General features: G+C 41.6%; 1 protein-coding gene across 1 annotated transcript; it reads left to right on the forward strand.

Annotated features, from left to right (window-relative positions):
• The first annotated feature begins 1,582 nt into the window (after window positions 1-1,582).
• adamts15a (ADAM metallopeptidase with thrombospondin type 1 motif, 15a) lies at window positions 1,583-13,756 on the forward strand. The gene is made up of 8 exons (XM_075487830.1): window positions 1,583-2,735; window positions 6,948-7,080; window positions 7,210-7,377; window positions 9,490-9,773; window positions 9,883-10,060; window positions 10,154-10,326; window positions 11,195-11,370; window positions 11,511-13,756. The coding sequence occupies exons 1-8, from the start codon at window positions 1,806-1,808 to the stop codon at window positions 12,301-12,303; spliced, it is 2,835 nt and encodes a 944-aa protein (XP_075343945.1). The 5' UTR covers window positions 1,583-1,805; the 3' UTR covers window positions 12,304-13,756.
• Window positions 13,757-17,002: the final 3,246 nt, after the last annotated feature.

Genomic DNA, 17,002 nt, shown 5'->3' on the forward strand with positions numbered 1-17,002 from the left:
TCTAAATAAAGTAAAGAAAAAAATCCTATAATTCTTAACTTGTTAATTCACAAAAAGCCCATTATTACAAGGGTATGACACCTTTGAATAATCAAATAAAAATCAAACCACTCCAAGCAAAAATCATTTTACCCCATTATTCATTTGGTTATTCAGTTCAAGTTTTCAGGATGACCGGAACACTAATCAGCATAAGACTTATTAACCTTGAATATATGTCTGGGCCCTACAACTTCAATAACTCCCTAAATGCTTATATTTACCCCGTTTAAAAACCTTACATAGCTGTCCTAAATGATCCAAAGTATGTTTGAAAAATAAACCCAGTATTAAGGCTGGAATGATCATTTTGTTGCTTTAATAGAACATAAACAGAATGAACAACAATTAGGAACACTGTGTTATTCATTGCATATTCGCATGTTTAACTTTTTAAAATTCTATCCAACCTTGTCTTGCAAATACCAGAGCTTTGTGATTGATTAGTGATTCCCTAGACTTTCCTGTCACACCCGTCCCATCAAGTCAATCATTTTATATTCACATCACATCCCTCATAAACCTATCATGAGGGTTCGATGTCTTGATTGTTTTTAGATCAGGAAATAATTGCACCAGGACTTAGGTGCCCAACATTGTCCAAATTCACATACACATCTTTTAAAAGACAATATTAAGATGAAGTTTAAAGGAACTGCTTACATTATTAAAATGTAAATGTATGCCTAGGCTTTCAACAAATAAAATTCCTCCTCTCAGAGTCCTCATTATTATTAGACTAAATCTAAATTGAGTGCCTAATGGGGCGGTTACACCAGTGCTGTGAAGAGTGCTTTATAATAAATATTTCCAGCAATTAATCCCACTGCAAAGGAGTTTATGTGGAAAAATGTTGCTTTAAACAGAATTAATGATACCACATATTCACTCGTACAAACATTGCTCGATGAATACTTCTCATCACGTCTTTGCTCTCATGTCATTGCATTGCATCGTGGATCTGTCATTTAAAACGTGGCTGCACTCTACTTTAAAATAGGATCCCTTTATTGTTGTTGTCCACTAGATGTCGTGACTCACACAGATAAAGAAATCAGGACTTTATTCCTCTGAGGGACTTTCGATGCAACATTTCACATTTAACTGTATTTAACAAATTATTGTTGCCCACTTGCGTTCCGTTTAAAATGGAGTATTTGTAAGTTCCTGCATTCTGGGAACAGAAACTGGAGGACATACTCTACTGAGTAATATACTGCTTTTGATTTAAAGGTCATTTAAAGAACATATGATTTTCACAACGCGGCCAAAAGTTTATATTTAATGCAGTACAGATTGAGTGATATCAACTGAAAGTCAGCGCGAGGCTGAAGGCTGGAGATTTTCTTCTTCATTTCACTGAGTGGAGACATGATTATAAGTCTGCTGTTTGCTGAGTTTTGAGTGGCGGCAGAAAAAGCCCTCAGCTGAAATGTGCATCCAATGAACGCCTCCAGAGACCCCCCCCCCACCACAAAAGAGAGATTGTGTTTCCATATTTTTACACATGACGAAATTGCATAAAGTCCAGAGAAGGCAGCAGTGGACGCAGCACTCACAGGTGGAGGATGGAAATGGGTCATGACCGGGAGGAGTTTTCTCTGAGTGGACTTGTACGACCCGCTTTTTTGTTTTAGATCCTTGCGCTTGGATTATTCTCTTCATCCTGATCTGTGGCTCTCACCGCCTCCACTGAGCTTGCAGATTCAACATAATTTTCTCAACTCTGCTGGTCATTGCATTCTTTGTTGAATGCAAGCATCATCATGTTTATTAGAACGACTTTTCTCCTCTACTTTGTGGTCCCACTCTTAAAGATTGCCCACTGCATGGAAAGTGAAATTTGCTTTCCGATTACATTGGATAACGATGACTGGAGGGAATCTGACAACGACGTGGATACCCTTAATGGAAAACGTGTCATAAAGATACGAGCATTCCAACAGGAATTAGTGATCGATTTACACCACGATTCTGACTTCATTGCTCCCTCCTTTTCGAACCAAGACGCATTTTGGCTCCACAACACCGATGTCAGCGCTGACCTGAGCCGGTGTTTTTACTCCGGATATGTGAACGCTGACCGCTACTCCTATGCTGCTTTAAGCATCTGCAAAGGTTTACACGGTGCATTTGGCTACCAGGGATGGGAATATTTTATCAGCCCGGTGCGAAATGACACCAGAAGCGCAGAGAGTGCGCACGTCATCCGGCGCAGAAACAGCAACAACCTCAAGCACAGTTCTGCCTCCAGGTGCGCCGTGGACAGCGATTTAAGCCTCCAAGTGGCACAATTGCTGGAGAAGTACAAGCAACTAACAGACTACGACAATGTAACCGAAACTATGCTGAAGAGAATGGGGAGAGCCAAAAGGTTCGCTTCAGTCCCCAGATACGTGGAGACGCTCGTCGTGGCAGACGAGTCCATGGCGCAGTTCCACGGAGATGACTTAAAACACTACCTCTTGACACTGATGTCAGTGGCAGCGAAGCTGTACAAGCACCCCAGCATCCTTAACTTCATCAGCATTACGGTTGTGAAGATCGTGATTATATCAGAGGAGGACAAAGGACCTAAGGTGTCCGGGAACGCAGCCATGACTCTCCGGAACTTTTGCACTTGGCAAAAAAAGATGAATAAAAACAACGATAAGCATCCAGACTATTGGGACACGGCTATTCTTTTCACACGACAGGTAAAACATTGGCGTTCAAATGAAAAGGTGTGAGGTTGTAGCAGAAGAGGGTGTTCAGGCGCACAGAAATGGGTAAAAGTGTGTTGGAAAAGTATCTTTTGTCACCTTTAAATTTCTGTGGAAAATTTGACTTTAAATGGCAAGCTTCCCCTCAAAATACCCGCTTGTCACTTCACTAATTTGCTCTGAAACACACTCTCCTTCTCTGGTGAACTCAGTCCACCAACAGCATCACACATTTGACACTGATGTATGGCCTCAAAGGAAATCACTTGAGCTGAGCAGAGCACTAGTCTTGATTACTCTTCATGGATCCTAAGAGGGTAGTTTTTATAGACTTGGACCCCACCTCTGACTTCTCTCCGCACTCCCAAATATTTGGTGGAGGACACGGGGTCAGAGATGAAGTCATTGCTCACATTCATTTGTCAGTGTGATGAAAAATTGAAATAAACCTGACAAACCAACCCTCGGGTACATAATTAGTAAGCGAGAACGATGTCGTACACTTATTGTTTCATCTGGAGTCAAATGGTGCCGTTTCAAAGCCTCGGTCACCAGAATTAAAGAGCGAAAATGAACATAATAAGGTTCTGGATTAGATCTGGCCAGTATCACTAAACATGACATGTACTTTTGAGTTGTTATAGCTGAAACTTTACCTAATCTAATGAGCGTTAATGCCCTCAGGGATGACTCGTCGGAAGTGTCTTGTTTCTCTCAGCCGTTCTTGTTCTCCAGCTGTGGGTTTTCCAGCCCTACCCACTATCCTGCCTGCTCCTCATTAAACCGGCCCCTGAAGGGGGAATTGGAAGGGTTTGGGACGGTGGTGGTGGGGGGTTGCTCTTATATGTATGTCAGTCACATCCCTCTATGATTTTGCCCCACATGCTGGCTCCAAGCCTGAAACAAGCTGCTCCAGAACAGCTGCAGCATGCCTTTCACAGTTGCACCTTTACAACATATTAGTCACTCTGACACACACTTCCTCTGGCATTCATTCTTTTGGCTGTATTGGTTCTACATGTTGTGTTCATCCATCATGCTTTTCCTGTTCAGAGCACGACACCTCAAAAGCAGTCAGCATTCTCCATAAAAGTGTTTTCAGTGCAACAGAGTGTTGCCAGGTTTTAGCTGCATGTGCATGACTGATATTAAAAAAACTCTACAGCCAGTTAAGATGATCCCATTAAACTGTACGGGACCTGCCCACAGTGAGTCATGTGAATGTAATTTGCTATATAAAGCAGAAAGGCAGGCGTCAAGGGATTCCGTCACTGTTTCAGTTAACATATGAGTGAGTGATCTCATCTGTTTTAATCAGAAACTGTAACTGTAACAAGCACAGAAAAACTTGCATGTACAAGTAATAGTCAAACAAAGAGAATTTCTCATCAGTGGCCCTGACCGTTTGGTTTGAAAAGCTAAATCCTGCTCAAGGAGTTCCTTAAATGAACTGTGCAGGAGGGTCAAACACTGGTAAACACCTTCACAGTATACAGGCAGAGAGTAACATTTTACAGCAGACGTATATGTCAGTGTTTAAGTTGTGCTTTGTTGTGTTTCAACCCCTAATACTGCATCACCCATTGAACAATTCATCCCTCACAAGGCCACATTAAAAAGGCCTTCTGTGTATGTTAGAGGAAATGCAAGTGATGGAAAAAATGACCACAAAGGAAAGAAAACAATATTATATTAAACAAATGAGAACACCTTCACATATTTTTACTATTTTAAGAAAGTTCTATTCGATATGATCACAAAGTTGTATGCAGACCTGCTGGGTTTGCTCAGTAAAAGGTGACTGATATGTTTGGTTTTTCTCAGAAAATACTCCTCCCCGTCTAATATTTCAGCTTTAAACTCAAACAAAGTCATTGCACACACAGTAAGACAACACCTCGTCGTTTGTAGGTTCATGACACGGTGACTCCTTTTCTTTAGTGCTTACCATAACTTTCAATTGGCATTTAAGTCTCATACATTGTGCACATTTTACCAGCCCACAAGGTAATTTTCTAGGTTTTATGAAGACCAACTTGATGTTGTCCAGAGGCAACTGCGGTTGTGTTTAAATTCTACAAAGAGCCTGATTGCTGTGAAAGAATGTTGCAAGATTACTGAGTTCATTAAGTTAGACTGACTGATTACTGCACAAGAAGAGCCAAAATATTAAAACCAACTATAAACCTGCAAGTTTCCCCTGGGAGAGAAGAGATGACTGTACTTTAGACCACAACTCGTTTATCTCTACCTGATTAATAGATAGCAGGCTGAGCATGAAAAGGAGTCCCCCCCCTATCTGGATGTTATAAACTCTGTCTGTGATACTGTTGATATTGGACTGAGTACATTTTTACTACTCCTGAATTGTACCCTGAGAACAAAAGGAAATAGGTTCAAAAGGAGCTAAAAGAAGAGAAATCTTTCTTTGTTCAGGTATTTATTATTTTTGAATTGCAGAAATACACAAAAAACTTCGGAGATAGATGACAGATGTGGGAAGTAGGTCATAGCAGAGACTCAATTCCCTGTCATGATTGTTTCTACTCCCCTGTTCATCTCACGGTTTTCATTTTTTACTCAACTGGCCGAAGTGTTCACAACATGTCTGTTCACATTAGCACATCTGGACTGAATTTGCACCGGTCAACAATTGTGGTTTTTGCGGCTAATTCTTGGAACGATTTCTCAAAGCATTCAAGGTCTTCTCCTGGCAAAGTTTTTTAAGGTTGGATTCAGTTAGTGGAGGCTGTGTTATTAAACCAGTTCTGTGCTGACCGCCACCAGGGTTCTATGTTTTTTGGGAATGCAGAGCGTTCAAGTGCCGTTTTGGGACGAGGCAGATGGACAGTTCCTTGTGGCGTTCACTGCCAAAGTTGTCCTGTGATGATGGGGTTCAGCTACAAGTGGATACTCGCTAAAATTGGGCTTTAGAATGCTGTGGTAGAAAAATAGGTCATCTGGAAACTCTGCACTGGCATGGAAATGTTATGGTTTGGGACAGTTGCATTACCTCATAGAAGAAGGTGTGCTCTAAACACTGTTCACCACTAAAATGATTTAAAGACTGGGTGGTGGATGGCAGTGCTCAACACCACTGGATCTCTTCCCAGTCTTCACGAAACAAATTCTACCTCAGTGACAACAAGACAGCCTAATGGGCAATTTGATAATGTCATTTTTATAAATTGGATCTGGCTTCTCATATTGTAATAACAATACACTCAGACAAGTTAATAGCTTAGGTCTGTCAATGAGGTGACATCACAACAAAAAGCTGGACAGGGTGAGACCCAAGAACATTTGCAGAGAGGTTTCACACAAGCTTCAGTGTGGGAGAGAAAACCCAGCCAAGTGATAAAATTCCGTCTGATGCGCTCGAAGAGCAGGTTTTCCTGTGCTCTGGTGGAATATTTATGACTTAACTGGAGAAAGTTGGTTGTATTGCCTTTGAAATTTCTCAGTGTTTCATATCTGCAAATGGTTCCGGCTCACGGGAGACTGAGCAAAGACATACAATGTCAGACAATCTATCAGTATTGTAGTTGAATTTTTTTTACTGATATCTGTCCCAACATAATTCTGTTAAGATGTTCAAATTTGTGGTGAGTCTTGTATTATATGTTTTAGACCTGTTTTAAAACATGGATGGATGGATAAGCTCCACCCTTTGGTCACTGATCTTGTCTTGCATCAAACTAAATTGTAAATTAGTTCAAAACATCAAATTTTTAACATCAAATTCAGTTTTACATGTTTTAAAATCTGAAGACATTTGGACTTTTGGTGTGAGGGGCTTGGTCGTTCCCAAATCCAACCGCCTTTTTTTTTTTGGCCTTAGAGTGAAACCTTCTGGACAATCCTCTGCTGATGTTTTTTTTAGGAAGCATAAGCGCATCACTTCCCATTATTGGGCTGTCATGTTTTCCAGCTTTCTTCTATCCGAGATGCAGCACAAGAGGTCAAATTATAACACAGTATCCATCTCTGATAACGTTGCTCCATAACCCCTGGTTGTGTACATCTGAACTGAAAGTGTTTGTTATGAAGTTGTCCAACTCAGTGTATAAGATGATATGTCAGTGTTGTTTAGAACCGGTTTCCGCTTCCTCCAACTGGAATCTGTTATTGTAAGTGTTGTGCTCAGCTGGCTTTTGTTTCCATTTTGCAATGCTTTAATGGGCAGCTGCGGCTGTTTTCCCCCAGGACCTCTGCGGAGCCTCCACCTGTGATACTCTTGGCATGGCAGATGTTGGCACCATGTGCGACCCGAAAAGGAGCTGCTCTGTGATAGAGGACGACGGCCTGCCTTCAGCCTTCACCACCGCTCATGAACTCGGTAGGGCCAGTCATGATGTTCTTTCATCCAGTACATATTAATACGTTCCTGTATTGTGTCTGCATCAACAAAGATAAAAGAATCTTTGTGTTTATAAAAGATATCTGACGTCCCACTCTGTCTCGACAGGACACGTGTTAAACATGCCACATGATAATGTGAAGGCTTGTGAAGATGTGTTTGGGAAACTCCAGGACAATCACATGATGTCTCCGACGCTTATTCAGATCAATCGTACCAACCCCTGGTCTCCCTGCAGCGCTGCAATCATTACTGAATTTCTGGATGGAGGACATGGTGAGTTTCCATGGTCTCTTCAACCTGATGCGCGAGCTATGACGCGAAGAAGTGGTTTTTAACAAACATTTTGATGGGTGTCGATCGCATTAGAAGAGCACATCCTCGTTGACCTCCTCTTGTTGTTGAAGATCAACAAAAAAAAAAGGATCTTATTTCCACATTCTTCTGGTTAACACTACATGCTTCAAACCTGGCATCAGCCAAACCTCTTATTTTATCAAGCTCACAAGAGAGACCAGCAATAACCAAGAAGAAATTTATCCATTTGGATGCAAATTGTTTGCCAAACAGGGCAGACCGCGAGACTTGGCCTTGGAGCAGTGCTAAACTTTTATTTTAAAACTGCACCCACATCTCTCCCAAATTAGAGGGCTTGTTCTTGGGAGCGTCACCGCAGTGGTTTGGATGAGAGGTATATGTGCCCAGTGTTTCCCATGCAGGTTTATTCCAAATAAGACGACGGTTTTGCTTTTCTCCATGTCCATTTTTGAGGTGGTATTTGAGCATAAGAACACAAGCTGGTGGAAGAGAGAGACGCATAAAGAACATTTTTGACTTGACAGCGAGTGATTTCTGTGTTACAGAACACTTTTGTAACCTGGTTTCCTCGGCCGGGTGTCATAAATCTAGACTTCAAAAAGCAGTGGAAAGAAAAAAAAAATCTTGTTGCCACAAGTTTGAGACAATTTTCTCGAAGGGCTGTTTCCAGAATGTTTTTTTACCTGCTCGTCCGTCCACACACAAACACACACAGCCAGCTTTTGTTTTCCATGATTGTGCTTTTGAGAGAGAAAAGGAAGGAAGAGGTGAGGTTTAGTTTATTCAGTGTAGAGTGACTTGTATATATAACAGTTTGCTATCTGCTAATCAGTGTGTTTCTTCTGCCAAATTTGCGGTGAAATGAGAGGAAACAAATTTGCCACCAGCTGCTAGTCATTCATTCACTGCTTTATTATCTGTTGAGAATTCACCGCAGCACAAATGGCATAATAAACAGTTCACAGTCAGGGATACCAGTTTTCCCCAGAGCACATTATTTCTTTTCAATGCGAAGTTTTTCATCATGGTGAGAAGTGCCGTGTGTTTCTGAGGAATGTAAAGCTTCTCCTGGAAACATTTTTCTTCGACCGAAGTTTATCTTTCATCTTTCTGTTGTGGAGAGATTGGCCTATTTCTTTAAAGGTCTCTGTGTGTCATTTATGTTAAATGGAGAACTTTTCCCTTTGCATTAAATCCTAGTTGTACGTCATTCTAAGCTCTGATCCCAAAGGTTTAACAGTACTGAAGGATGTCCCTGCATTTCGTGCAACAAGGGTGGTTTTGGGGTGTTTTTTAGGGATGGATTGGGGTGGGGGTGGTTCTACGTGGGAGGCTCATTCATGTTTTTGTGCATGTATCTGTGTGTTTTATGTGGCTTGAACCTTATGCACAGCATAAAGCTTTGCTTCCACTTCAAAGAAACCAAATAACAAGGGAAATAGCTGATTGCTGCACCCAACACACAATCCCACCCACATATATGGTTAATGACAAGGATACAATATGTTTTTATTTATAAGTGGAGATTGCACTGATTTTCATGCCGTCATCTATTCTGTTGACTTGTCAAAAGTTGTACCTTCAATTTAGCTCCAAGAAAAAGTTGTGAACCTTGTGGAATTACCATGTGTTTTGTCAAATTTTCATCTAATTCACATTTGCACAGAAACAGAATTTGACCAAACTAACAATACACACGCTGTTATTCTTTTACTGAACACAGAATCTGGTAACTGGTTGAAGATTTTTGCCTGAATAGTCCAACTTTGGTCCCGTCTGTCCAAAAATCACTGCAGCATAAATGTTTAGGAACATCCATGATGTCTTTGCAAACTGGAGACGTCCTTTAGATTTTTGAGAGCAGTGGTTTCTTTTGATGTGTTTTGATTCAGGACTCTTTTTACTGTGGACATGTGTGCATGTTCAAAGGATACAAAGGGTTCACAAACATACTGTAACTCTAAATAGTAAGGTCTTTTAGCTTGTACGTTCTCACAGCTGGTAATTAGAAAATAAAATCTAGTTTAATTCCTACTTCCCTGAGTTGTTCACTGAGTCTTCCTCTTCCAGGGGAATGTTTGCTGGACCAGCCTCAGAAACCGCTCGTCCTTCCCGACTTGCTGCCCGGAACGTCCTACAGCCTTGACCGTCAGTGTGAGCTCGCCTTCGGAGAAGGCTCCAAGCCTTGTCCCCTCATGCAGCCACCATGCGGCCGTTTGTGGTGCACAGGAAAGTCCAGCGGTCACTTGGTGTGCATGACTCGGCACTTCCCCTGGGCAGATGGCACCCGCTGTGGTGATGGGCAGGTCTGTGACCGAGGGGTCTGCTCTGACAAACGGGTCCAAAATATGAAGGTAAGGCTCACACGATGACATCATTGTTAAATATCAGCACACACTTGCCATTAATGTAATCCGTTATTTATTAATTCATTTTTTACTATTATTATTCTTGTATTTCCAGGTGGATGGCCGCTGGGGTAAGTGGGGTCTGTTCGGGTCCTGTTCGCGCACATGTGGAGGTGGTGTCCAACTGTCTAAAAGAGAGTGCAACAACCCAGTTCCATCAAATGGTGGTAAATACTGCCAAGGGGTTCGGGTCAAATATCGCTCCTGCAACTTAAACCGCTGCCCTGACACAGGTAGGAACCTTTCAGAGGAGACAACTTTGACCAGTGACAATCCTCTCTCCAATCCACCTCTTACCTGCTGTACCCTTCCTCCTCTTTGTGTAGGTAAGACTTACCGGGAAGAGCAGTGTGAGAACTCTGGCCTCAGTTTCAACAGTAATCATATCACCCACCCTGTGGTGTGGGTACCCAAGTACTCTGGAATTTCCCCAGATGACAGGTGCAAACTCATCTGCAGGGCAAACGGCACCGGCTACTTCTACGTTCTCTCACCAAAGGTAAACAGAGAGTGTATATATTTTTTTAAAATCTTTGTTTCACCTGATAAAGGAAAAAACAAACCGACTGCTGATAAGAATTATACAGTAACCGATTCATACCCGAGGTGTCTACCAAACATGGATGGAGACATGTTCATATGTTGCATCAGGTCTTAATAGGTTCAAATTAGGCTGATACATTTTAATTTGTGATGCAGAAGAAAAATATATCTATCAGCCAGCTGTCTCTGGTCTTAGTGCAGAAACTAAAGTAAGGAATGAAGGAGGGGAGGAGGATAGTTTATCTGTTACAGATAGCGGGGTGTGGGGTGAGCTTTAGCAGCAGTGAGACAGACTTCACACTTTAGTCCACTATAATGCCTGCGGAGGAGTATTTAAGAGCTCCCATGGGACACGTAGCGCTGAATCACACAGCAGCTGGATGTTTTCACCACAGAGTCACAGAGACTTTAAAGATGGAGCTTTAGGATCCGAACATACTTCTGCGTTTGCTCTTTGTTGGGGATTTAAAAACTCACTGTTACATGCTATACCTTTCTGCTGCCACTAGGGGGCAGGCTCAGAAACAAGTGGATCAATCTGAGATGTGGGCTGCTGTTGTTGGTGCTTTAGCTTTGCTCTGCTATGGAATAGAAAGAGTTCAACGTGGACTAAAGTCTGCATTGTGATGGTGAAGATTTTCCAGTGGAACTGTTGAATCTTCTGTGCTTTTCACCTGTGTCCTAATCTATAAAACAAGGAAACTTAAGCGTAGCGGAGCTTCTTTTTGATGTGTTATTCTTGCTTATGACTACTTGAGATTTCTGATAGTGGAAGTGTATTTGATTTGGGAAGTTAACCTCAAAGTGTGTTTGCGGATTTTCAGGTTGTTGACGGGACTCCGTGCTCGCCAGATTCCACGGGAGTGTGTGTCCAAGGAAAGTGCATTAAGGCTGGATGTGATGGCAAAATTGGCTCCACCAAGAAGTTTGATAAGTGTGGAATCTGTGGAGGTGATAACAAGGGCTGCAAGAAGGTGTCAGGACTCTTCACAAAGCCCATGTGAGTAAAACCCTCATTATTACCATCATCATCAGATAGCCTTTATATAATATTACTTGTTCTTTTTGCCAGTGTTGCGTAAACATAACTTTCTTAATTTGACTCAATCATCATTGACTGTAAAATATTTTGGCATGCAGGCATGGCTACAACTTTGTTGTGATATTGCCAGTTGGGGCAGCCAATGTCGACATACGTCAGCGAGGCTACAAAGGAATGAGGAGTGATGACAACTACTTGGCAGTGAAGAACAGCCAGAGCCATTACCTGCTGAATGGGAATTATATAGTTTCAGCTGGCGAGAGAGATATCATTGTAAAGAACAGCCTGCTGCGCTACAGCGGCACATCTGGCCTCTCAGAGATCTTGCAGGCTGTGAAACCGCTAGGAGAAGCCTTGACAGTGGAGGTATTATGTGCAGGCAAGTTGACACCTCCTCGCATCCGCTACTCCTTCTACCTACCCCGTCAGAACAAGGAGGACAAAACTGTGAAGAAGGAATGGCGTTCAAGCTCCCACAACAGCGTCCTGGCCGAGGATAGCAGTAAAGAAAAGGAAGGAGAAACCCTAAAAAGCTCCTACAGTAATGAGGATTCTGCTCCTGCGAAATGGACAGCCACAGGCTGGGACAAGTGCTCTGCGTCCTGCGGGCAAGGCTTCCAGAGGAGGATGGTGCAGTGTCTAAAACCAGACGGGAAGCCAGGGTTTGACTGCGATTCTTCACAAAGACCCTCAGCCACGAGGGTTTGTGGAGACCCGTGTGCCGAGTGGCATATAGGGCAGTGGTCACCCTGCTCTAGAACCTGCGGGAAGGGCTTCAAGAGACGACCACTGCACTGCCAAAGCCAGACGGGACAACTTCTGACAAGGGATCACTGCACTGGCTTACGTAAACCACAGGAGCTGGACTTCTGTAACCTGAGTCCTTGTTAGGGATTTAAACCTATAAACTACATATGTTTTTTATGTTTTTAATGGACTGAATTGAATCCACCTTCAAGTATGACGCCATGTCTGTCAGATGCAAATGTTTCCACCAACATCGCTGAACTGTTGGAGGGTGACAGACATTGCTTGTAACAAAAACAAAAATATTGGAAGGAGAGTCACAGCTGGAGGATGAATGCTGGAAGACATTTTTCACTGCCATCAGTTTGGTATTAAAAGACATTATCTATGTATAACTGATGGGAAAATAGCTTAATAGAAAGTCAAGTAAAATTAAATCCCTTTTACTGTCATGTGATACAGAATGCCCATTTGCAAGCAATCAACCTACTTTGCTGAGTCTGGAACCCATTTTATGCCATAATAGTTTAACTTCAGAGTTTTAGTTGGGTCTTGTTAATAGACTTGTAATGCCAGCTACTTGTCCAAAAAAATTCTCGAATAATTTTTCAAATAGCAAATGTACCAGGACTGAAGATACCTGACAAATTTTAATCTTTTTTCTCATGGTATCTTAAATCGAGTTTGAAAGGAAACATGATTTGTGTGGTTTTACAGATTCTGCTGCTGCATCAATGATCCATTACCAATACATTTGAAAAAGCTTATGATTGCCTGCCTTAGAGAATCAAGATTTAAAAAGCCTTGGATGGCTTTTGTCAGGAGTTGCCACTGTGTCATTTAAACATGTTCGTCTCCTTCACAGAAACAAATAATAATGATAATAATAATGATGCATTCATGCTGGGGGCCTTTATGACTATACTGACTAAACAAAACAAGGCAGGAAGTAATGACCAGCGGCTCTCCCCCAGCTTAAGGCTGAGTTTAAGGCTTAATTTGAGATCACACACGACACTCTGATGCTCAGAGTTGCTTCAGTTCCTCCCTGCTATGTTATGTTTGTTTCATTGCTGCCTTTATTTGACCCCAACCATTTGTCTTCGCATGTCAGAATCCTCAGCCGGTCGTAAAGCCTGTTACGTCAAGCCTGTCTGGCACAGTTACCTCTGACAATTTATTATCAATGAAACAATAAAGCACAGAGGGAGTGTGTTGCTCTGGATCTGCTTATTCATGCCCCCTCAACCCGAAACAACCTGATCTACAGTCATGAAATCCCGTAATCCATTTAATCTATTGTGTACATCTTATTTTTAAGAGCCCACTTTGACCAGTCCAGCACCCAACTGCAGGGGAAATCCTGTATTAGTTGAATTATTATTATTATTTTATTTTAGTTTGTTTTTCTACTTTTCTAATCACCTTTTGCACTTTGTACAGCAAAAGAAACAAACGACCTACATGAGCTGTGCTGTATACTATGTATACATTTATTCAGCTCTGTGCAAAAACAATGTAAATACGTTTTTTTTTTTTTTTTTTTTTTTTTTACACAGGCATTTGTAATTGTCTTTGACTTCTGCATATTTATTCTAAAATAAAGCAATTACCTAACAAGGATCACATCTGTCTATCACCATCTGTCACCAACGGATTTGAACCAATCAGGTCAATGAACCACTGCAGGGAAACAGCTGGGTGCGTTGATGCGAGCTGGTCTGCAAGCAAAACAAGCCCTTAAGGGTTGTTATTTCTTCTGGTCCACAGCCACGTATGTTGATGCTTCGTGACACAGATCGTTTCCTGGTCATCATGCAAATCTTTCAAAGTTCTTTGACATTTTAAAGGTCAGTTCTGGAAATATTCGGATGTGCACAGAGTATAAACAACAACTTCTACAATTACATCTCCTCTTAAATGGAAAGTTTTTTTGTTTTTTTTAAACCTGGACCTTATTTAGCTGTATATACGTTAATTTAATCATTGACAATATTTTGGTGTCACTCGGACGCTATTTAGATCATTCAAGAAATGTTAAATGAAGGAGTTTCGTGCGTTATTTAGAGGCTGCATTGGCCTTGCCCCGTTCACTCTCGTTATAATATACGCGGCTCTCGAATGATCTAAATAGCGTCCGAACGACTCCGAGAGACACCAAAATGTTGTCAATGAGTAAATGAACGTATATACAGCTAGAAATAAGCTAGAACTTTCCCTTTAAATCAAAGTCAGAGTGAGAGTGACAAACTTCCAAGCAGAGATACTTTCTAAAGTTGAACTCAAGTCGATGATGCTTAAGCTGTCTGAATTAAATAACAAATCTTCAAGTTATAGGACAGTATTTTGTTTGTTATCCAGTATCTGTATTCTGTTAGTAACAAGGGATGCTAAACACATTTTTTCCCTCAGTTTATGTAACACATCAAGTGTCTGACAGAAGGAGGAAAGGATGAAAATGAAGACAACAGCACATTTCTCTGCATTAATAATCAGCTCTCACATCTGCAGCTGCAGTAAATGTAAAGGTGAAGCACGGGTGGCCAGCATGCCTTGTTGCAACTCACTGTAGCCTATAAACTTACTTTGCCATAGGTTTGTTTCACGGTCAACATTTCAGACATGCAGCTACAAATATTTTCCACTGGTTGTGCAGTGATGTGAACTCATTCTCCCTGTCTGCGTCTGTGATCAGTCCAAGAATGCAGCTGTGTGCTGAGGTGGAAATTTTGAATTGTGCGATTTTGACACGACGACTTATGCATGTCTGAGTGTCTGACTTAGAGAAATGGGTCTGTGAGAGAGTGGGCGGTCTTGTTTCAGACATTTTTTTTAAATTAGTGAGGAGAAAGCAATATTAGAAAGAAAAGCAAAGCTGAGGAATCTGACCTACATAAGACCAGATAGAGGAAAAACTGGAGGAAAGCCAATAGAAATATTTATTTGTTCTACAAGTTGCTTTTTTTTCCCCTGGGGTTTTATAGTCATATCTGGTTCCAGGTCCATGGCTTTAATTGAGCCAGACGTCTTATCAAAAGAATGTTTGGTTGTCAAACTTCTCACAAAAGTCCATCTTATATTTCATGAGCTGGTGATTTATTTGAACTTAAGACCAATGATAACTTATCTCAGACATTAAAGTTTATATTTCACTAATTTCCATTATAGTGATAGTAATTTTTTTTAATCGATGGTGAGAAACTTTGCAACATGAATTCTCAAAGAATGAGAAGGTGGAGTAATGGATATATAGGAGAGACTCTCCTCCAACCCAAAACATCCCATGTTAATACAGACATAACTAAGGGATGTCGTTGTTGGAGCGGTTGGCACTGCTGCCAAGTACTCGGGCTGCCTCCCACCATCCAAACACGTGCATGTTAGGCTTATTGGTGAGGCTAAATTGGCCCTAGGAGTGAGTGTGCATAGTTGTTCATCTCTCAGTCAGCTCTGTGATGAACTGGTAACTGGTGAACTGGTCCTTCCTCCTCAGGATGACTTTTTGGCTTCTTAAACCAGAGACTGACGTATGCTCCAACACTGAAATACTCATGAGTTGTATTTCCCCTGGAAAATGGACTGTACTTATATAGCACTTCTAGTCTAGCTGATCATTAAAAGCGCTTTTACACTACAAGTCACATCCATCCATCTATCCATCAACAATATTAACTGAACAGCTTTTATCACTGAACAATTAGACAGTGGTGTTGCTTTGATACATTTCATTCAATTTCTAAAACATTGAGATCCTGTTTTGCTCTCTCCAGCTGCAAGTGCTTGTCATTGAGCCACAAACTTCATTGCATTTCCTGTTTGAACAAATAACCCATCACTCCACATTCTTTTGCACCCACTTCGTAATTCTCTAATTACCAATTAAATGTTAACCCATAATCATGGAAACCATTATAAGCTGGTCAGGAACTGACACGGTCTCTAAGTACTTAGGATGGGGAGCCCTGTGACACATTTTGACAAATGTGGCGTCTTCTGTCTGATCAGCAGCATATTCTGTTTGTGCAGCTTTTGCTGAGTCAGATGGACTGCAACCACAACTCTTTTTAGAAAGTCTCAAAGAAGGGCTTCATAATTTGTGCATGCGCTTATGAATCGGTACTTGAAAAAGCCCGATGAGCCACTCTATTGCACGTCTTTGAGGCTGTCAGCTGACTGCAGCAGGAGCATGATCAGTCTGCACACAGTGTTGATGACAACAGAGCTCTGCTAATGGAAAAATAAGGCAATGCGTCAGCTAATTGTGGCTGAGTTGAACTACGTGACACTTTTGTGACACGTTTGGATTTATTTATGCCTGAGTGACTTCAATTCCCGCAAAGCATTGTGAAAGCAATTGTCTAAACTCATCTTTCAGTCTTTTGCTAAACTAAACATTGACCAAAAACTTAATTCAAGTTGGCAAATGCTTGCTCGAGTGACTAAGCCTGTCTGATGTGTCAGAGGGTATTGTACGATTTCCCGGTGGTCTCTGAACTGCTTCAAATTATCGGCAATAAGGCAGCAAGACACAACGAGTGGATGGAGTGTCTCCATGTAAGCAAAGCAAGCGCCGTGTCTGCAAACACACGACTGGGTCACAACTGTTTGCAGGTTGTGTGGTTTTCCTCATTGTAAAGGCAAAGTGGTGACTAGGATGAGAATCAACAAACTCAAATCTGAGGCCACAGTGCTCGCATTAAAAAGATAGACTGCCTTCTACCTTCTCAGAGCAGTACAGAAATCTTGAGGTCTTGAGACAGAGGCCTCTGCATAGATGCAGACACCGTTTCAGTGCAACCTCACCTTTGACAAACACTGGAAGAATATTTAGAGAAAAGATTAG

This window comes from Odontesthes bonariensis, chromosome 16, assembly GCF_027942865.1.
Source record: "Odontesthes bonariensis isolate fOdoBon6 chromosome 16, fOdoBon6.hap1, whole genome shotgun sequence".
Classification (NCBI taxonomy): domain Eukaryota; kingdom Metazoa; phylum Chordata; class Actinopteri; order Atheriniformes; family Atherinopsidae; genus Odontesthes; species Odontesthes bonariensis.

Excerpts from the sequence above, each read along its gene's own strand:
- adamts15a (XM_075487830.1), top strand. The coding sequence starts at position 1,806 with ATGTTTATTAGAACGACTTTTCTCCTCTACTTTGTGGTCCCACTCTTA. Across the intron at positions 7,378-9,489 it reads ATTTCTGGATGGAGGACATG|GGGAATGTTTGCTGGACCAG; the intron begins GTGAGTTTCCAT and ends TTCCTCTTCCAG. Across the intron at positions 11,371-11,510 it reads GGACTCTTCACAAAGCCCAT|GCATGGCTACAACTTTGTTG; the intron begins GTGAGTAAAACC and ends TTTGGCATGCAG.